Source organism: Ailuropoda melanoleuca, chromosome 8 (assembly GCF_002007445.2).
Source record: "Ailuropoda melanoleuca isolate Jingjing chromosome 8, ASM200744v2, whole genome shotgun sequence".
Taxonomy (NCBI): domain Eukaryota; kingdom Metazoa; phylum Chordata; class Mammalia; order Carnivora; family Ursidae; genus Ailuropoda; species Ailuropoda melanoleuca.
The window spans coordinates 42,089,830-42,112,562 of NC_048225.1; the positions used below are offsets into that span (position 1 = coordinate 42,089,830).

The 22,733-nt window shown below is 41.1% G+C and overlaps 1 protein-coding gene across 3 annotated transcripts in view; it reads left to right on the forward strand.

Annotated features, from left to right (window-relative positions):
• The window catches only part of RAB38 (RAB38, member RAS oncogene family), a 65,535-nt gene that overhangs the window by 8,112 nt on the left and 34,690 nt on the right, over positions 1–22,733 (forward strand). For all 3 annotated transcript variants that reach the window (XM_034666174.1, XM_034666173.1, XM_002925011.4), the window contains one exon: positions 17,951–18,231. In XM_034666174.1, coding sequence (XP_034522065.1) covers positions 17,951–18,231 — 281 coding nt within the window. The remainder of the gene's footprint in view (positions 1–17,950; positions 18,232–22,733) is intronic.

Here is a 22,733-nt window from a genome sequence, read left to right on the forward strand (position 1 = left end):
AAAAAAAAAAAAAAAAAAAAAAAAGAGCCTGTGTACCTACCTTAGGGGCATTTTTGTCAAAGAGTCTGACATTAGCCATAAGATTTCTTGATTTGCCCTTAAAGTTTTCACTGAGAGATCTGGGAAAGGAGAAGCTTCATTACAATGTTTGAAATCAGAATTTGGGGGCACCTGGGTGGCGCAGTCGTTAAGCCTCTGTCTTCTGCTCAGGGCGTGATCCCGGCATTATGGGATCGAGCTCCACATCAGGCTCCTCCGCTGTGAGCCTGCTTCTTCCTCTCCCACTCCCCCTGCTTGTGTTCCCTCTCTCGCTGGCTGTCCCTATCTCTGTCGAATAAAAAAATAAAATCTTTAAAAAAAAAATCAGAATTTGCTTCTGAGGGTTTGTCCCCCCCCCCCCCCCCCCGAGTTAGGCGGGGGAGTCTGGCAAATGTGCGTCTACTCCAGGAGTGAGTCCTTGGACTGGAGCTGTTTGCAACCTGGGCATGTCCAACCTTTCATTAAGATCCTGGCTCTGCCGCTCACGAACCTGCTTCGTGGCTTCAGACAAGTCCCTTCAGCTCACTTGCATCCCTGTTAAGTTGAAAGGGGTTGGACATGGCAGCTCACAAATCTTCCTGCTCCAAAGTTTTCAGGTCCTTTGGGATTCTCTGTGAACAGTGCCACTTCACCTTGGACTGTTTCATGGTTTGTGGTACCAGGAACCTTTATAAGTGCTGGACCCAAACTGGCCACTTCTCTTTCAGAAAATAGGTTCCTTTTTAGCTGGTGTATTTGACTGGAAACACTTTATCATGGCTCGAAGCAAGACAAATGTGGAAAATTTCTGAAAGGGCATTTCTGTTTCTGGGGACTCCAGTGCCTCTTTAATCATGAGCTGCCTAGTCTTATGATAAAACTTTTGGCATGTGAACAGATTCCTACATCTGGAGTCATCTTCAGCAGCTCCAGTGGCATAGGGGTTATCAGAGACTGGACGATGCCATCAGCCACTATCTGATTGGGCTTTTCATCTAGAAAAGCCACTGTGAGTCTCTGCACTTTGGTTGTTGAATGTTTTAGCATCTGAAAACTCTTCTGGCTGCACTGATGTATCCAGAACTGAAGTTTAGAAGGAGCTTACCATTTCAAAGGGGATGTAGCTATCATTCAGACTTTTGTGTCAAATGCAAGTAAGGATGTGACCTCAGGCATGTTAGAGAATGTCCGTGAGTCTCAGTGTCCTCACCTAACAGAGAAGATAGAAAGGTATGGTAATTAAGAGCCTAAATTCCAGAGTCGAACCACTTTTGACTGTATCCCTGTTTTACCCCACATGTCCTGGATGATTTTAGGCAAGTTCCTTAACCCCTGATCTCAGTTGCTTTATCTATAAATTAGGCAGAATGCTTTCTCCCAATAAATGAGAAACGAGCAACCAACAAATGCCAGCTAAAGGTGATAATACCTACTGTCTAGGAGAACTGCAAGGATTATTATCACACTAACATGTATAAATGGTAGGCAAGAAGGACATGATATGAACGTGCTGACCAAGTTGTAATAAATGATGAGTCCTATATTACACCTATGATACGTTCCAAAATACCCAGCCCCATTTTACAGCTTTATCCATAGTACAACATGCTGTCATGAGCAGTTCAAGTCCCAAGTTTAGAAATGCCTCCTGAGGTGCACCCGGGTGTCTTAGTTGGTTAAGCGTCTGCCTTCGGCTCAGGTCATGATCCTGGGGTCCTGGGATGGAGCCCTGCCTTGAGCTCCCTGCTCAGCGGGGAGTCTGCTTCTCCCTTTCACTCTATGCTTTCTCTCTCTCTAAAGTAAATAAATAAAATCTTAAAGAAACCCTACAACAACAAAAAAAGAAATGCCTCCCAAGCCATGGTTCTGGACTGAAGTTGCTGTGGAGGCTACAGCGACAGAAGTCTTTGGAAGTAAGATATCTAAGGAGCTTTGGAAAGTCAGTTGGATGGATACAGTGGCATGTAGCACCTCCGTAGGGGAACTTCTTTTTCCCAGAGCTCTGATGTTCAGTGGTAACCTGTCTTTGGCAGCCTCCAGCCCAAAGACCCTGGGAGCTGAGTTGGGAGCTGAATTAGAAGCTGGGATCAGGCACCGCTCATTGTGGGGAATTTGGGCCCTCATGGGAAGGATGATTGGAGCATCATGGTGACATGTTTCAAGCTACAGAGGTAGCCCTGTGAGGAGTGAATTCATATGAAATCCAACCTCAAGTGCCCACTCAGACTCTAGTCTGTTAAGTGTACCTTACAGCACCTTCAGATCAGCCTGTCTTTCCAGACATAGGAATGCTTCTCTCTCTTCTTTGGGCTCGACTCTGCTATGTGTATGGAAAGAACAGGTGAGACTAAAAGGTGAACAGATGAGCCTCACTTTGACATGGTTGGGAGTATGGATGAGATAAAGGGGACAGGCCCTGTCTTGATAGAATATCAGATCCATCTTCTATAGAGGGAATCTTTGCTCATTAGATTTTTGATATTCATTCGATTCAATGCCAACTCAGGGCCTATTTGTCCAACTAAATTCCATAATATATCTCCTGTAGCCACTTTGACTGGCCAGTCTGTTCCTGAAAGACTCCAAAAAATACCTTTCAGGGAGTGGCTGGCTGCCTCAGCCTGTAGAGCATGCGACTCTTGATCTCCTGGTCATGAGTTCCAGGCCCACATTGGGTTTAGAGATTACTTAATAAAAACAAAACAAAACATTTTCTTTTTTTTCTTTTTTTAAATACCTGTCAGGGCTTGTGAAGTAGGCCTGAAAACCAACATGGTAAATTCCACAAACCTCACTAGGAATGGCACTCGTCCTGAATCCCAAAGATTCCATCATAGAAGAGCAGCTGGGTCAGTTCTGGTTCCCAAGCTCTTGATAGCGTCAAGAGAAATTAAGTCACTCCACCCAAGGCCACCTACCTATTAAGTGGAAGAGCCGGATTAATATAGTTCCGTGTGACTTGGAATCAAGCCATAGCTCTTCAAGACCACAGACCTGTGAGTGCCTGGGGCACAGTTGGCCCACTGGGCTTATAGCCTCCTCTCCTTTAAAGGTGTTGCTTCTTTAGATATACTTATGGTTATCCTTGCTTTCTTCCTATTTCTAACATGTTTTTGGTTATTAATCAGAATGACTGTGCAGGTAGTGGGAGGGGATAGAATGAAAATCTATTTCTGAAAATTTGATTCTTGGCCATAGGGTTTTTAAAATAGATTTATCAGGAAAAAAGTAAATAAAACGTTCACATTTGAGACTCTCCTATTCCTCTTCAAATCTGATACTATAATTACTCCATTAACATTTTCAAAGAGAACTCTACAATTTTGTCTAGAACTCTCAGTGTGCTTTGGGACCCCAGCTGCAGGAATTGGGGCAGTCATAGTAATAGTAGCTAACATTTCTTAAGCATTTATTCTTACAGTTGTCCACACATACTTAATTTTGAATTCCCCAGTAACATAGCTGGGTAAGTGGTAGCCCTGGAATTTAAAATTTGGCGATGGAATCCAGTACCCAGTTTCCTAACAGCTTTGCTCATTCCCACAATTTAAAAATAAAATATTTTTAGGGCACATGGGTGGCTCTCTCAATTAAGCATCTGACTCTTGATTTTGGCTCAGGTCATGATCTCAGGATTGCGAGACTGAGCCCTACGTCAGGTTCCATGCCGGGCATGAAGCCTGCTTAAGATTCTCTCTCTCCCTCTCCCACTCTTGCTCTCTCTCACTCTCTCTCTCAAATAAATAAATAAATCTTTAAAAAAAATTTAAAAATTTTTAAAAATACTTTATTTTTTAAAGATTTTTTTTTAATTTATTTGAGAGAGAGAGAGCAGGAATGGGGTGAAGGGCAGAGGAAGAAGCAGACTCCCTGAGCAGCCACCTCAGAGAGCCCAATGTGAGGCTAGATCTGGGGACTCCGGGATCAGGACCTGCGCTGAAAGGCAGACACTTAACTGACTGAGCCACCTAGGTGCCCTGAAAATAAAATACTTTAGATATATTTTTTTAAAGAAGATTTATTTATTTATTTGAGAGAGAGAGAGTGCGTGAAAGCAGGGGGGAGGGTCAGCGAGGTGAGGGGAAGAGAATCTCAAGTGGACTCCCTGCTGAGCTCAAGCCTCCATTGGCATGGAACTCAATCTCAGGACACTGAGTTCAGGACCTGAACTGAAATCAAGAGTCGGATGCTTAACCGATTGAGCCATCCAGGCGCCCCTAGACATATTCTAACTATATCTTAAAAATACACTACCTGATGTTGGACAAGCCGTGGAGTTTGCTGGACCTCAGTTGCCTCATCTATAAAAAGGCTCTTGTGTCATTTTCCTGTGATAGCACATATTCGTATTATGTAATCTCTTGCAGTTTCTGGCAGTTCTAATATATTTGCAGTGTGCCCAGGTAGTATGGGGCAGCTTATTCCAGCTTCTTCCCTTGCCAGCTTTGGGTCTGGTGGGAGTCACTTAAACATCTGTGCCTTGTTTTCCTGTCTGTAAACTTGGGACAGTAGCAGAACCTGCTGCTTAGAATTGTTAAAAGAATGAAATGAGGTAATTCACGTGAAGTTGGGCCTGCCTGACACAGAAAACATGCTGAATAAATGTTAGCTATTACTCTTGTTCTTTTTTTTTTTTTAAAGATTTTATTTATTTAGTTGACAGAGATAGGACAGCCTGCGAGAGAGGGAACACAAGCAGGGGGAGTGGGAGAGGAAGAAGCAGGCTCATAGCGGAGGAGCCTGATGGGGCTCGATCCCATAATGCCGGGATCACGCCCTGAGCCGAAGGCAGACGCTTAACGACTGTGCCACCCAGGCGCCCCATTACTCTTGTTCTTAATTATTATTACAAACTACCTGCACATTCATTTTCCTGCTAGGTCTGCCCAGCATCGCTAAGGATACAGACAGATCAGGTGGTATTGTATCTATTTTATATTAGAGAAGAGCAAGAATCAGAGAGGTAAGGGACTTGCCCATTGTTGCAAGAATTAGCAAGTGGCAGAGGAGCAAAGTGGCCGAGGAAAAATACTGTCCTCAGGGCACATCGATGCTAACTTTCCCTGACTAAACTATGGGACAAAGAAACATTGGAGGACATTATCTGACAGGCAGAGCATTGGGGAGGCAGCCTGGGCCTAGAGTCAGGAGCCCTGGGACACTGAGTCCCCATGCCAGTAACCATGAGATTCATCTGGATCACAGTGCTGTGCTGTTTCAGGGTTTATAAAATGCTTCCACATTGTGAAATTCAACGGGGGGCGGGGAGCTTTTGGACTTGACTATCTCTGCAGTGTCTATTTCTAAAAGACTGTAATTCTCCAAGGATTTTTAGAAGAAGGGTTTTAAACGTCAACATAATAGGTCTAGAAATGTAGAAAGAGCTNGGGGAGCTTTTGGACTTGACTATCTCTGCAGTGTCTATTTCTAAAAGACTATAATTCTCCAAGGATTTTTAGAAGAAGGGTTTTAAACGTCAACATAATAGGTCTAGAAATGTAGAAAGAGCTAAATTTGGCAACCGCATGTCAAGCAAAAAAAAAAAAAAATTGTATGTCAAGTTTGGGCCACTCTCTGGTGGGCAGTTTATTGCATTATTTCTAGCCTGGCTAATTATAGATTTTCTAAATACCATGTGGACTAACATGGTTTGTGCTCAGGGGTAAGCAGTATGTACACGGAGCAAGATGGGGAACTTTCTAAGTAGGGTGAATGATGTGTGGGCAAATCACCTTAGGGCTTTTTGCAGGGCAATCAGTAGAATCCCTGTCACAGACACATGAGCATTAGGCCTGTGGGACATATCCACTCATCTAGGTTTTAGAGGACTAGTTCTGACAGGAGAGCACATAGCAGTCTGACCAAGGAAAGTTAAGTCATTTGAGAGAAGGATGGGATGGGGAGGAACAGCTCTAAGGGGCGTGGCTGGTTTCTTCAGTGCAGATGTATATGAAGTGGCCAGTGTGTGTTAGAGACTGTTCTAGGTGAGGGGAAGACAAGGAAGGATAAAGAATTGAACAAGACCTGGTTCCTGACCTACCCTAGGACACCTATCCTAGCTATGGTTGGAGGTGAGGAGACACGGTGCGGCTGGCAGTAATCTGGCATAGTTAAAGGTTACAACATGGGAGGAGGGGTTGGTGAGGTAGCAGCAAACAAACCATGAAAGGACTTATATGCTAAGCTAAAGGTTAAAGGTGATCTCTTAGTTGATCAATTTGGCAAGGCAATTTTGCGATTTAAACACCACAGTGATTGTGACAAATAGGTCTTCTTATTTCCAATTTTGGAGGTGAGGAAACTGGGCTAAGCCCAAGTAGAACATGGTGCCTGGTACATAGTGGCTGCTCAGTGAAAGTGGTTTGATACTGGTGTCATCACTTACCTGAAAAGTTTTTGAGAGCAGTTGTTTTGTAGAAAGGCTTAGAGCCCTTTCTCTCCCTCTTCTGATGATTCACTCTGGGGAATCCTGCAAAGCTTTCAAGTCCTTAAGAACCGCCCTGCTCCCACTCCCCTTTTTTTCTTTCTTCCTCTTGATTCTGAGATGGAAACTCCCAGAGGGATGTGCTGGCCCTGCTACTCCTGGGGGTGGAAGTCCTCTTTATTCCATCAAGGCAAGATCCTCATGTTCTAGGTTGGTGTACTAGTGTCTGACTTGGCAAGGTCAAGACTGTGACTGTAGCCTGGGTTTCACATTACTGAGTTCCACTTTTTTTTTTTTTTCAGCTGTTTGAAAATTTAATTAAGAAATGATATGATCTTAAATTACTCTTTGAAAAAAACTCAGTTTTTAACTTCCACCATTCCCCACTCCTTTTAGTTTTTAACTCCCAGGTATTAATCAAATTCTATCTCTTCTGTCTTGAAAACTAACTCTGTCTTATTCCTCTGTGAGTGGCCTTGTCTTCTTCACTACTCATCGGGACTACTGTAGCAGCTTCCGAATACCCGTCCCTTCCTCAAACTTTCCCCCACATTGGTTTATAACACATTCCAGTCTCGTCTCTCAGACCTGACTCTTGACCATTCCAGGCTCATATGATTGTCACTGGCTAAATACACTTTCCTCTTTTTCACTTAGATGACTCCTATGGATTCTTGGTCACTCAACCCATCTCACATCCTTTAAGCAATGTCTATTGAGCCCATGTGCCCATGGGAGGCACTGTTTCTCTGTGCCCATAATAGCCATGCTTATCCTGGAATAGAAGCCTTCTACTACCTCACTGGAATGTCTTTTTCTCCCAGTCTATAACCCTAGATCCCACATAGTTCTTGGGAGTTAGCAGGTCCTCAGTGAGTGTTGTTCATTCAAAAGTTTTCTAGTCAACTATTTCATCATTGCTTTAATTCCAAGATATATCATTGACCTAAAAATTTCTCCAGTAAAACAAAGCAAAACAAAAACCCTTTAATTTGTTTATGCTTGAAAGATTTCATAATTTTATGAAATTTTATGTATTAAAAATATATACACTGTAAAATTAATAAATACAGTAGTCACTTTTCTGAAGGTGGCATTCTGTTTCATTTTTTCATCATAAAAACTGGGGAGTGACCTTAAAGACCATTCTTAAAAGCTGCACTTCATCATTTAACCAAGTCCTCATAATTTAGAATGAAGTGTTATTCATTTGGAGGTCAAATGGCAAAGCTGTCTTTATGATATTTTGATATATTACATGAAGTAATAATTTTGAAGGGTAATTTTCACAGTTAAGATCTTGAGGCTCATCAAACCAAACTGTTCCTTTTACAGAAGAGAAAGCTATGCTCTGAAAAGGGGTTTGCATTAGTTTCTCAGGCTTTTAGAGCTAGTCAATGGTAGGCCTGGAACCAGAATGCAGGCATCTCTGGTTTATTAATAATGAGTTTTGAAGAATTAAAAGCTGATTTTTTTCACACTAGATATTTTGATGTAGTCTTAAGCACTAAGGCACAAAAGTGATTGAATTTAGTGGGCACTCAGCCCTCTGAAAATTCATGCAATGAAGAAGAGAGAGTGATGGGACTGGGAGTGCCCAGAGACATACACGGTCTGGCTCAAATAACATCCCTAATATTGGGATGCCTGCATGGCTCAGTCAGTTAAGCGGCTGCCTTCAGCTCAGGTCATGATCCCAGGGTCCTGGGATTGAGTCCCACGTCCGGCTCCCTGCTCAGTGGGGAGTCTGCTTCTCCCTCCTCTCTGCCTTCCGCTCCTCCTGCTTGTGCTCTCTCTTTTTTTTTTCTCTCTGACAAATAAATAGATAAAATCTTTTAAAAAAATCCCTAATATTATTTTCCTCTGCTCTCCATTATGAGGCTGAAAATTTGGCTATTTGAACTCTTGCTTTCTTGTTCACACCCCATGTTCATTGCCTCTGCGCCTTTGCTCCTGCTCTTCTTGCTGGTTCACATACCCTTCCCTTTATTTCCACATATCCAAATCCTATGATGTGTAAGACCCATCTAGAAGGGCAACTCCTCTACAGGCTTCCCTAATTCTCTCATTCTTCTTCCCTTGAATCTCATGCAACTTTTTTTTTTCTCCCTGTAGCACTTCTTCCTTTAGCCTTGTATTAAGAGTTATTTCCAACCTTTCCAGATATCTCTGGTGTGGTTTAGCAGACCTTGCCATGAGTTGTGACATAATTTAATGAAATAACTGTGGAGTCAGCAAAGAGGTAGAGAAGGAGAAAGCACGATATAAGGGGAGAACCAAGCAAGGGCAGGTTTTTTTGGAAGCAAAGGAGAAAGAATTTTAGGAGAGGATAGTCAATAGTTTCAAATGTTTGAGAGAAATCAGAATTATTTCTTTTTGCTCTGAGTCCCTACTTTTCTCAGTCTCTTTTAGCCTGATACATTATCTAACCTTTCTTCCTCATCAGCCTTGCACAGAACTGCTCTCTCAAGAAAAGTGATGAAAAACTTAACTTCTTATGTAGCTCCTCAGCCTAATGTGGACAAAGAAAATATCCGTAGTGGGAGGGATCCACACAATTTGCAATCTAATTTATAGGGAAAAATTTAAAGGAAATTGACAAATTATTTGTTGGGAAGACTATCTTTCCCTACAATATAATGTGTTATTAATCGCTGACCTTTATGGAGCGTCAGGCATGGTACTATGTGTTTTTATGTGTCATTTCATTTATTGCTCACAATGAGTGGCTCTGGTAGGTCCTGTTACTAGCCCCATCACAGAGCCAAGAGAACTATGCTTAGACAAGCTAGAAAACATATAGTCAAGGAAAAAAAACCACATAAAACTTTTCAAAAGTCATACAGGTCATGAAGGATAGTGCTGGGTAGGAACTGAGATTTATTTACTGTTTTCTAACTACTTCGTTCTCCTGTTTCCTGAGTGATACAGCAGTGCAGTCGTTTTCACATTCCAGAGATTAAGTTGCATTTAGAAGATGCACATTATTTATTTTAAAGAAATAATTTACTTATTTTTGTATCCTTATACTTTTGGATAGAGCTAAGAATTAAATGAGCTTGAGCTGAATTCTTTGCACACATCACCTCTGGGACTATGGGGTTGGCTTGTAAATAACAACGATCTTTCTTTTTTTTTTTTAATAAAGATTTTATGTATTTATTTGAGAGAGAGAGAGCATGAGCCGGGGCGGGAGTGGGTGGCAGGAAGGAAAAAGAGAGGGAGAAGCAGACTCCCTGCTTAGCAGGAAGCCCAACACAGGGCTTGATCCCAGGACCCTGAGAGCATGACCTGAGCTGAAGGCAGACACTTAACCAACTGAGCCACCCAGGCACCCCCCAAGTTCTCTTTATTAGGTAGCTAGCACCAAACAGTTGAATAAGTATTATGTTCCAACAACTTAGTAGGTATTTGAAAAAAAATTGGAACACAAATTTAAAAAAATTTAAATTTTGTTTTTAATAACTATAATTATTTATTATTGGAAGATGTGTGCCTTTGGGCCATGGAACAACATCTCAAAATTTTGAGTCAGAGTAAACATGACCATTCTCATTTCCTGTTTCACGTTGATTTTCACATGACTCTTGTTTTTTATCACACAAACTGTGAAAACCTCAGTTTCAAAAGGATAGGATCACATCAGAAGGAATGTAGCTTGGTCTAATGTTAAAATTGTGAACTATCTCAAGCGAGTCGTCCCTGAGGTGTTTGATTGGCTTGAGTACCACTGTGTTTGCCTTGAAATTTTAAAATATCCTATTTATCCTATTGCACCCGTGTGAGTTCACTGGCACACTCCAGAGCACCTTTGTACACGTTTTGGGAATTACAGCTCTAGGAGAATCTGGAAATTCTTTTAAGAGTGAAACCCTTAGAGTCTAGCCCTGAGTCCTGGACTTCGGAGCTATTTCTAAAAGTGTTACACCTTGTGAATTTTTTACTGTCTTGTGAGTTATTTATGAAAACATCTTTGAAGGTTAGTTAGAGGTGATGTCTCACATGCTAAGTAATTCAAACATACATTTTTCTTAATACATTTGAGCTTATAGTTCAGTGGAGATATTTTTAGATCGTTTGTTAGGTATTTGTTTAAGTTGAAATTAGTTTAACTAACAACATGGTATGCTGATTGTTTTACCTTGATTCATGCCGACCTCTCTTCTGTGACTTGGTTTCATTCCTTCCCACTCTCCAGTATTGGACATTACATTATTCTCTATTCAAGTGAATTATTTCATCTAAGCTGAGAAGTGTTGGACCTCAGTCAAAATAAATTCTGACAGAAAAATCTGGGATACTGGGGTATTAATTGTCTCTTACTGTCTCTGTGTTTCTCTCCCCCACACATACAGCCTGAAATTTAAATATAAATATAGAATTTAATTAGATATTTTGAAATTTATTTTAAAAATAGGTCAATTCAATTACTCCACCTGTCTTTTCTATAATGTTATTGTTTATGGACACCTGAAAAACCAGTTGTTACTTTTTATGTCATCTTACTCTTGCACGCTTCAGCTTAATTCAGTGCAGTGCCTCTAGATTTACCGTCTTGTTGAATAGAGGTAAGATTGGCCTATAGGAGATGACAATCAGTAGTAAGGTGAAATGGGAGAACAAAAGAAATTGCAGAAAGAGCTTGGGTGGTTCTGAATTGGGGACAGATTTTTTTTCCAAAGTGAATCTTAAGAATGAGCAGTAGTTTAGTAGGCAGAGAAAATAAATGAGTTGGATCAAGATCTTACTTTATTCAGTTCCCTCCTCTCCCTGCTGGGGTTCCCCCTCACCAATAAGAAATCAATGTCAGTTGTGTTTCATTACATAATGAGTACTTGTATTATAGTTCCCTTCTATTGCGCAGGTTTGTTGTGAGCGTAGCCTACGAGCCTGCAAGTGTGTGTGCTACGGAGACGTAAGGGAACAGCACTTGAGTAATTCAACAGTGGGCTCAAGGAGGCTCAGTGCAATCAGGAACATAGGCTACAGAGATCTGCAGCACATAAAAAAGCAGTACAAGGCAGGGAGGGCCTGCATAAGTGGGCGGACAAGTGATACAGTCAGTGGTAGGTGAATATAATGGAGGAAGAGGTGACTGTGGGGCCAAGTTAATCAGAAAGCTCCAAGAAGGTAGGGCTTGGTACAACCTTGAAGAATAGTTAGGATTTAGTTAGGTAAACAGGAAGGAAATGTGTCTGTTCCATTGGGAGTGGAGGGTGCCATGGAATGAATGTGAATGAAAGCAAGAAGCAGGATTTAGAGGAGCGCCAGGCAAGGCATAGTTTTGGGCTGGACCTTGACCCCAGTCTGAGGATTATTCGCCTTTAACTTGTAGATCAAGGTGTGCAACTTTGAAAATCCCATTGGACCCCAGAGGGTAAAGTAAATGAACTCTTTTCTCTACCTGGGGACTTGATCCCACTTGATCATGACGTGAGCCCAAGGCAAACGCTTAATCAACTGAGCCACCCAGGTGCCCCATCTGACTCTTGATTTTGGCCCAGGTCATGATCTCAGGGTCATGAAGCCCCGTGTCAGTCTGCACTGAGTGTGGAGCCTACTTAAGATTATCTCTCTCCCTCTCCCCCAACCCCTGCTCATGCCCTCTTTCTATCTCTCTCAAAAAACCAAAAACCAAACCAAAACAAAACAAATATATATATATTTAGTCAACTTGTTCTTCAGGATTTTACAGTGCTATGGTGGAGACTGAAGCATAGTTATATAGCATGATAAATGTGAATAGTGTAAGATAAAGAAAATGCTGTGGGGTGGTGAAAAGGAGTCATTAGTTTCAGCTGGGGGGCCAGGGAAGGTTGCCCCAGTATAATGACATTTCAGGGCACAGTTGTAGGATGCACAACATTTCACTGAACAGAGTGGGAGGAAAGATGGGGAAGGAATTCTGGCTTTGGGAGCAGTGGTATAAAAAAGCAAGAAAATCCAGGGAGTAATGGAGGATGTGTTTTAGAAAGAGTAGTACTCCAGTGTGGTTTGGCCATGGAGCATGTTGCAGGAAGTGATAGGAGGAGTTTGGAAAGATGGTTGGAGCCAAAGTCTCCTTGTGTGTTAATAATGAAGGTGTCTCTTTCGAGCATGTAAGAGTCATTGAAGGGCTAAAGCAGTGGAGCATTCTGGTAATGTCTACATTTTGAAAGTGGATTCTGAGAGAAGTAGAGTTTTAAGACTTCTCCTAGGGAGTGCTTAAAAACAGATTCCTGGGCCCCACACAAAACTAGCAGGGTAAGAATCTCTGAAGAGCAGAGCCCAGGGATGGGTATTCTATAAATACCTAAGAGGATTTTTCTTTCCAGCTTTATTGAGATATAATTGGCATATAACATTGTGTAAATTTAAGCTGTACAGCGTGATGGTTTGATATATTTATATATTTTAAAATGATTACCACGATAGGATGAACACCTCCATCACCTCACATAATTACCATTCTTTTGGTATGTGGTAAGAATATTTAAAAGCTACTCTCTTAGCAACTTCCAAGTATATAATACAGTATTATTAACTATAATCACCATACTGTACATTAGATCTCCAGAACTTATTTATCTTATAACTGGAAGTTTATACCCTTTGGCCAACATCTCCCTGTATCTCCTACTCCCAGTCCTGGCAACCACCTTTCTACTCTCTGTTTCTATAAGTTTGGCTTTTTTTTTTTTTTTTTTTTTTTTTTTGAGAAAGAGAGAGAGAGAGCGAGAGAGAGCACATGAGTGGTGGGGGGTAGGCAAGGAAGGGCAGAAGGAGAGGGAAAGAGGGAATCCCAAGTAGGCTTCACACTGGGGCTCCAATGCGGGACTCGATCTCATGTCCTGAACTGAAATCGAGAGACAGACGCTTACACCACTGAGCCACCCAGGTGCCCCTACAAGTTTGCCTTTTTGGATTCCATATGTGAGATCATACAGTATTTTTTTTCTCTGACTTATTTCACATAGTATAATGTTCTCATTGCTTTTGCCCATGTTGTTGCAAAAGGCAGGATTTCCTTCCTTTCCATGGCTGATAATATTACACTGTATGTATATACTGCATTTTCTTTATTCAGTCCTTTACTGATGGACACTTAAGAGGTTTCCACGTCTCCTTATGAACAATGCTGCAGTGAACATGGGGGTGCAGATAGCTCTTGAAGATAGTGATTTCATTTCCTTCCAATGTGTGTCCCTCTGGTGGTCTCTTCTGCCACCAGAATGTCTGAAAACCTGTGCTTACATTTATTTTAAGGGAGAGCAGGAGCAACGAGAGCGGAGATGCTGAAAGCCTCAGCTGGGGAGCTGTCAGGGCTCCAGGTGAGGGCCCGAATGGGAGCAGTAGCAGTGCTGATGGAGGGGTGGGGCAATCAGGACCTGCTTCTGAAGAAAATGCATTGGTAGAATGTTGGAGACCCTTTAGGCAGAGGTGAGGAAAGAGTCAGAAGATGACTTGAAGGTACCGCTCTGGGGGGCAGTGTTACTATTGATGCCAAGAACAGGAGGGAACACCGGGGCGTAGCAGGTGGAGAGCCAGATGCCTACATCCGAGGAGGTTGATGAGAGGGGTTCCCAGAGGCAATAATGAATTTAGTTTCAGGTATCCAGACCACTTTCTCTGTTTTACCAATGAGGAAAACTGAGACTCAGAATGGTAGAGTGACTGATCTGAGTTCACAGAGCTAGTAGTCTAGTGGTGGAGTGGTAAAAAAATGGGCCCAGTTGAACAGAACACCCAATTCACTTCCTCCTGTTGTTTCTATGCTTATGTAGAGGATTCCCAGCTTGGTTATGCCCACTGAGAACATCTCTAAAGTACTAATTACTAAGTGAAAATACCATTAAATACACATTATGACTGTATTACCTGTGTATATTTTTAGCTGAGTCTATGATACCAAATGGACCCGTTAAGGCTGTTGGGACAGAGGCCAAGCATTAATTTACTAGGAATATTTTAACTCTAGAAGCAGGAAAGCAGGAAGGGACTTTAGAGGTCAGCCAGAACAAATTCATTTTACAGGGGAGAAAACCGACTCTCAAAAAGAGAAATGCATTTGTCTAAGTCTGCACTGGTAACCAGCAATTGAGACTAAGACCCATGTCTTCTGGCTATTCAGTTTACTGCCTTCTGCAGTAAGATTGTCCAAATGATTACTGCAGCCATTGTATTAACTTTTGTGATTCAGTTCATTGCATTGTCATTTAACTTTCCTGAAAGCTGGATACTGAATCATGAGTCATATCAACATGGCCATGGATGTGTGTGCAGAGTCTAAGAGAAATGGGAGCCTACGTGGAGAATTGGATCATTTTCGGCGCAGGCATCCAGCATGACACGTCTTAGTTTAGAAGTTCCTCAAGGGCAAAAAACTATGTATTTGCAGCACAAAACACAGAGCTTGAGCCATATTAACTATTCAGTAAATGTGTGTTGAATGAGTGATCTAATCCCACTGGAAATTTTTGAACTATTTTTTGTTGTTGTTTGTTTGTCTTAATTAAATTACCTATAATAAATTCATCAGGTCTCTACATTGCCCATATGTAAGCACTCATGAAAAGTCACATGGTTCTCATTCTTTTAATAAGAAACAGCAGGGAAAGCTATCAGCTGACAAAGGAGGGATAAAATGTGAGCTCTGGAAATGCCCTTGTCTGAACGTGACCTCTTGCTGGAACACCGGAAATACAAACTTTTGAAGTCTCCGGGCCCAGTGACCTCAATATACAAAGATCACTTTTTTCTCCTTGTTTCTGATCTGGCACACTCCCCTCACAAACTCAAACATGCACAGACACATACACATACACACAAACACACAGATGGTCCTTTTTGAATTCCTACAAAGGTGTTAAGCCTATACGTTGCTTTTGTGCATAGTCTTAAAAACGACGCTTTACCATATATTTGAACTGTAAAAATATTTCTTCTTGAGGGCCTCCTTACTCTACTATGAAAACCTCTGGACAAGCAGATTACTGAATAACCCATGACTTTGCCTTTCATCTGATTAGTTCCCTGCAAGGGATCATAAGACAACTGCGCAAAGCCCAGAGGCCTTCAGAGTCCTGCATGATCACAGAGGGCTTTTTTCCCCCTATCTTCCTGAAATGTCATGGCCATCCTGAGCAGCATCAAAGGGGATCACTGTTTGTATTAGGAACTAAAAAAGGAAAGGAAATAAAAGAAATTTAAAACTCATTTGGGAGAAATGAAAGTTCATCTGTGGGTTGTGTGTCATATGAAGAGCATTATACTACTTTCTTTCATTGGCTAGATGATTGGGGGGGGACAAAGAAAAGCTTCTGTGGTAAAACCCTGTAAGAAATGTTTTAGGATCGTCATGTGCTGGCCCTTACAGAATGCTTTTCTGTCCAGTGACACCCACTAGGACCACTAGGGCAGAACCCTGACCTGCATCCATTTTCACCAAGTGCTCATGGATCATGACCTCAGAATCTCCAGTGCTCATGCCCATGTGACTATAACAACCTGCAAAAGAGTTGTGTTTTTTTTTGTTTGTTTGTTTGTTTTTGTTTTTTTTAGGATTTACTTCTTTATTTGACAGAGAGAGAAAGCACAAGCAGGGGGAGCTGCAGAGGGAAAGGGAGAAGCAGACTCCCGGTTGAGCAGGGAGCCCAATGAGAGGCTCTATCCCAGGATCCTTGGATCATGACCAGATCAGAAGGCAGATGTTTAACCGACTGAACCACTCAGGTGCCCACAAACGAGTTCGTTAACATGAATTACAACTCAGCATCACAACACTTGTGCTCAAAGTCAAGTGTGAGGTGTCCTTAGAGATGATGACCTGGATGTTCTTTGGTACCTGCCAGTTTTGGCACTTTATTCTTTTTGCAACAAGTTGGCTTATTAAATACACACTTCACTTTGCTTTAATTTATATAACTTTAAAAGACTCTTACCATAAATAAATGACCAAATCAGACTAAAAGGCCTTTGTTTGGTCCTACACTTCTGGAGTTTTGGGTTCAAAAAATACAAACCGAGGCTTTATTAGCTCCTGTCTTCAGCTACTACTAGTGGCTTGAGTTACAGACAATAGGATTCATTTCATTTTGTTAATCGGTGGAAATCCCAGTAATTTTTTGCCATAAACTCTGCTCTGAAACACTACCTACCTCATATTGTCTTTCATAATTTTTAACATGCTGGAGAAAGGCAGGGAAATCTCAAGGGCTAATTAGTTCTAAGGTCCTGTGCTGGGTGCTTTCTTCATCCACACGACAGCCCTGTGAGGTACACGTTATTGCTGCCATTTCGCAGAGGAAGGCTAACCTTAGAGTGTTTAACAAACTGGCCAACATTCACTTAAAAAATTAAGAATCAGAGCAAAAGTGATTCTAGGTGATTGGTCTAAATAAGACCAATGCCTGCCTCTCCCTCACTCTTTCTTTCTCTGTCCAAGGGGTTTTCTTATCCAGTAGATTGTAGAGCACTTAAGGCCATCTAGTTTACTGTTGTATCCCAAGCATGTAGTCTGGAGACTGGCATTGATATAAATACCTGTTATCTCTTGAGTTGAGTTGAGTGGGATACTCTTGGTACATAAGCCTGGAAGAGAGCTAGTCTAAGACTAATGGTTTAGTAGTTGGGAGTATTCAATATCGGCAAATGACTATGGGCTTGGATTAAAAAAGATCTGAATCTCAATTCAGATTTGAAAATGACTATGGGCTTGGATTCAAAAAGATCTGAATCTCAATTCAGATTTGAATTCCAACTTCAAAGCTCACCAGCTGTGTGATTTTGAATAAGTTACTTAGCCTCTTGAGGGCTCAACATTCTCACTGTAAAATGGGGGTAATAATTGTACCTTCATGATTGTGTAAACTGCATTTTGATGGTTAGTAAATATAAATAAATGCTAGCTACTACTACCCGTAATTGGAATTGACTGGGGGTGCCTTTTAACATACTACATAATTTAGTTATCTTTATTATGTTTATAATATATAATCTATCACCCCACTAAAATGTAAGCTCCATGATGGCAGGGATTTTCATGTTTTAATGGTTGTATCCCAAGTGCTTAGAGCAGTGTTGTCCAGGAGAGCATTCAGGGATAATGGACATGTTCTATATTGAAGTTGTATACTCCTGTAGCCACTGGCCAGACGTTATACCACACATTTGAAATGTAGGTAGCTAGAGTGACTGAGGAACTAAATTTGAAACTGTTTTTAATTTTAATTAATTTAAACCTGAGTAGCCATGTGTGGGTAGTGGCATGCAGTACTAGCACAGTTCTAGAACATTACATGGTATACAGGAGTTTCAGTAAATACATACTTGTTAAATGAATGAATCCATTCTGGATTCAAAGATCCAAAACAAAGCGGCATGATTATGTAGTCCGTTAACTCTGTAAAGATGAGCACTGAAGCACTTTCCTGAGCGATCTGCTCATACTGGAGGCCTCCTGAGGTTCCAATATGTGATTCCGTTTACAATTGTAATAAGGTTTTGATTTCTATTTCTTTTTGGTGATAGGTCAAGAAAGATTTGGAAACATGACAAGGGTCTATTACCGAGAAGCTATGGGTGCATTTATTGTCTTCGATGTCACCAGGCCAGCTACATTTGAAGCAGTGACAAAGTGGAAAAATGATTTGGACTCAAAGTTAAGTCTCCCTAATGGCAAGCCAGTTTCAGTGGTTTTGTTGGCCAACAAATGTGACCAGGGGAAGGATGTGCTCATGAACAATGGCCTCAAGATGGACCAGTTCTGCAAGGAGCATGGTTTCGTAGGATGGTTTGAAACATCAGCAAAGGTAATGTGACCTTAAAGGAGAAACTTACTAGGCAAGATTCACAAAGAAAATAATCCTATAATCATTGTCATCATCATCATGATAGTAATACGTGTTTGTCCAGTGATTTGTAGTTCCCAAATTGCTTGAAGCTCTTTCTCATCTCAATGGGATGAGTGGACAGGGTAGAAATTACTATCCACAATTTAAGATGATTTTGCTTAAGAGAGCAAAAAGCGACTTGTACATGGTCTCAGTGATAATAGTTAATAACTGTGTTTGTTTATTGAATACTTATTATATGTCAGGCATTTTTTATATGCATTTTCTCAATTAGTCCTCATACAACCCTATTAGGTAAGTGAGATTTTAAAGTAAGTGAAAGAAATGGGCCTCATATTCAGTGTCACTGCCTTATCCATGTATTAATTTACTCCATCAATATTTAATATATTCTTCTGTATGCCGGGAATGGTGCTTTGCTCTAGAAATGAAAAAATGGCAAGAATGTGGAGCTATCACATTGGGAATAGTGGAGTAGTGGAGTGAGAGAGTAGACAGCAAGTATAATTGCAAAGCACATTATGTTGTTCCGCACTGCTCAAGCTTCTAGGGGCAGAGGAGTAGCAGGGTGTGGGGCAGAGTCAGGGCTGGAAGACGAAGAGCCCGATGTGGCATGATAAGGAATTTATTTTTCCCATTATGCCCCGTGCTGCTATCTCATTTGTCCGGGGCATGGTTTTTGCTCTACTTCCTTTTGTTTTTGCTTATATTTTTGTATCTCAGTATCAGAGAGAGAGAAAAAAGCTTTTATGGTAAATTTTGAAAGTTAAACGAAAGCATAAATTAAAAGAATAAATGTTTCACTGTATTTTTCTATTTCTTGTGTGCATGTATTTTACATTAGTATATTTTAATATACATATATATTAAATAAGATATAAATATAAAATATATGGAATAATTTATGTTTTATATTTATAAATGAACTGTATATTGAAATATATTATATATTTATATAATATGTATCTATTTTACATATAAATGTATAAATATATTTTACATTATTAGTATTGCATTCTGCATAGTTTTATATCATAATTTTCCCATTTTTATTTATTTGTGGAAAACATAGTAAAAACTTATGGGGCACGGGCCCTGTGCTAGTTGCTTGGGATTCAGCTGTGAATAAGATAGGCATTGTCTTGGTACTTACGGATAGCACACTCAGGCCTTATTGTAAACATTTATGCAATCATTAGAGAATGTTTTGAAAATATAACATGAATGGACATCATTCAGACAGACTGAGGAGGATTCTGTGACCCATTTTATGCTAGAGAGCAATACCCCAGGTACTAGGGGAAGATAGACAGAAGGCAGGTCAACCTGGAGACAGAGTAACGTGGTAGTCATTGCATTCCTATGGGAAAATGGCAAGGCTTTGAATGAGGTAAATGCTGTAGGGATTGGAAGGAAAAACCTAATTTGAGACTCTCACTGCAGTTTATTTTTTCAAAAGATAATTATTTATTTATTTATTTATTTAGAAAGAGCACAAACGGGGGAGGGGCAGAGGGAGAGGAAGAAGCAGGCTCCCCGCCGTGTGGATAGCCCAACATGGGGCTCGATCCCAGGACTCTGGGATTAGGATCTGAGCAGAAGGCAGACACTCAACCAACGGAGACACCGAGGCACCCCTTGTTGAAGTTTAAACACCGGTGGGTATTAAGCAACTGCATGGGTTGGAGGGTGATAGAGATGGAGAAGACAGTGGTGGTGCCGCTTTCTTGGTCATCGTTAGGATGCTCTTTTGTTCTGGCCACGTGACCTGGATGGTCTCAGCATCTGCCTCCTCTTTCAGTGGTGTCTTTGAGCTGGCCTGTGTCTGGAAGTTGTTACTTTCAGAAGTTCCTGGGTTTTTTGCCTTCCTTCTTGGCGCCACAGCACACTAGTATGCTTTTCTCCTTCTCTCTTCCAAAACCCTTTGTTTCCCCTATTTCTTAGGATTTTTCCTTTGATTCATGACACAGTATCCATCATTTGCTGTTGTCTTTCTGCTTTTCTTGTCAATGAACACTTTTGGTTTATTTGTTTGAGGGATGATTCCTGTAGAGAGAAATGTAGAGCAAAACTCACAGGTCTGATAAGGTTACAGAAATTTGAGAAATATGACTTTGTTTTTTGAATGCAGGGCTTGAACTCATGACTCTGAGGTCAAGACCTGAGCAGAGATCAAGAGTCGGATGCTCAACGGACTGAGCCACCCAGACACCCCAGGAATATGACATTTTTTATAATTTGATTTTTGGACGTTATTCTGGCTTTTTCATTTTTAGTGGCAAAATGCGTGTGAATTCACCTGCTCTCCTTATTCCTTAGCTCTGCACTGTTTCATTCTATGGTTTCTGCATATCCCTTCAAATTCCTTTATTTCCAAAGAATTTTTCTCTTGCCTGGGAGCTCCAGGTACAGGGGTACAAGAGTAGGATTTTAGAGAACTCCTTCTCTCAATAGGTTACTTTATGTCTGACGGGCAAACTGGAATGAATGACTCATATCTATATGGGTGAGGGAGTCTTCCATCACTCACTCACTCACTCACTCACTCATTCATTCATTCATTCATTCATTCAACAAATGTTATTGAACAGCTGTTATGTACCAAGCTCTGGGAATACAGAAATATATAAAACAGACCTGACTTCATGGGTAATATTAACAAACAATAAAGTATAAGTAAAATACATAGGGTGTTAGATAGGGGAAAAGTGTTAGCAAAAAAAAAAAAAAGAAAGAAAGAAAAAAGAAAAGAGAGAGAGAGAAGAAAAGAAAGGAAAAGACCTATGAATTTGTAGGGAGGACTAAACTTGCTTGTGGACCAAAGAACCTCTTGGCCATTTTCTTTCACCTCACTCCGACATTTCTTGCTCAACGCAGCAGTGAAACTCTGCTTAAGAACATGAGGTTCATTAACTTAAGGCCTGACTGACCCACTGTACTTAGATACGGGAGGGATTTTTAATCCTTCAAATCCCTGCCAGTGTAAACTTTGAAGAGAAGCTTTGTGCAGAGAGGGTGGAGGGATTTCACAAGCCTGAAGTGGGTTGAAATGCTAAAGAGGGTACAAGGCCTCATTGTACTGCATTCACCGTCTTCTTCCCTCCAAATGTACTGCTATTCAAATTGTCCTGAATGTCTTAATAATGAGCATGTTTCCCGGTGCCAGGTTAGTATTCAAAGTTAACATCTAGAATCTCAGGAACAATACTGCAGCGTTGATGCTGGAGTGTCAAACTGCTCCAAAAGTCTTTTTAAAAGATCTCTGATAAAACTCTGCTTCACTTCTGAGGTTAGTATCACAGCATTTACAAAATAGAGGCCCAGATCAGACTGTCTACATGAAGACAAGATGGCAGCATTTGGAGACTGCGATCCACCCCTTCTTTGATTACAAGGTTTGGGATCAGGGAACATTTCCCATAGAGATCTTTCTCTTAGAAAGTGAATCTACTAATAATTAAAGTCCTTTTGTGTGATGTCGTAATCATTCAGTCTGGTGATAAACATCTGATTTCCTTTTTTTTTACATCTCTAAAACTTCAAATGCGCCAAAGAGACCCCATAGCCACGTCTTGCAGCAGTCCTGTGGCTTGGCCATTTCTATTTTATGTATTCCTGTGCCCAAGGCCAGTCTTGACAGTACATTTTGGTAGATTTGTCTCTTTAGGATGAGAAGCTTGGTCTATTCTTGTTGGACCATTCCTGATGTTGGGAATCCTATCTTCTGGGGCTTTCTCAGTGACCAATGGGGCCCTGCTACCTGCTGATCCATTTCCCTGATATATTGTTGATGCCCATGGCCTGAATCTCTACCAGTTGCTTCTTTAAGATTCACTTTTATGGCCACACCCACCCACCTTCTAGGGTTGTCGAGAGCATTAAGTGACATAATGTATGTTATGCCTGATTACACATATACACCATACCTACCTCTCCAACATAACATTCCTGTCATCTGTTGCCACAGCCCGTCCACTGGTCTGGATGTCACCATCCGTACTTCGCTCTGATGCACACAGCAGCCACACTTGGTGGAAGGGTCTGTTTCTATACCTTAGCCCTTTCCAGGCTGTTCCATCCTGCTTTTATGGTGCATTGGTTCATGCGTGACTGTGTTTAGAAACAATACACCAGGGAAATGCCTGGGTAGATGGGAAATAGTGGAAAAGTAATATCTATCCAATGGTGGTGACAGGAACCAAGGTCACAGAAAGAGCTGCAGTGCCCCTGGCTTATGCTCCCCTCCACCTTGTGCGCTACTCCTGGCAGATTTCTGTCCTATGTATAGTGACTTTTTAGGTCTGCCCTCTTTCTCAGAATGTTCTAAAATCAATGGATACCCCAGGAAGAAACTTTCTTACATTAAACTCCAACCAATTTTAGTGTCTTCCCTGCAGTTAAAAATAAAAATGTTGATTTGTGTCCTTCTGGGGGAAGGAGTATACTCAGCAGTGCTCTCT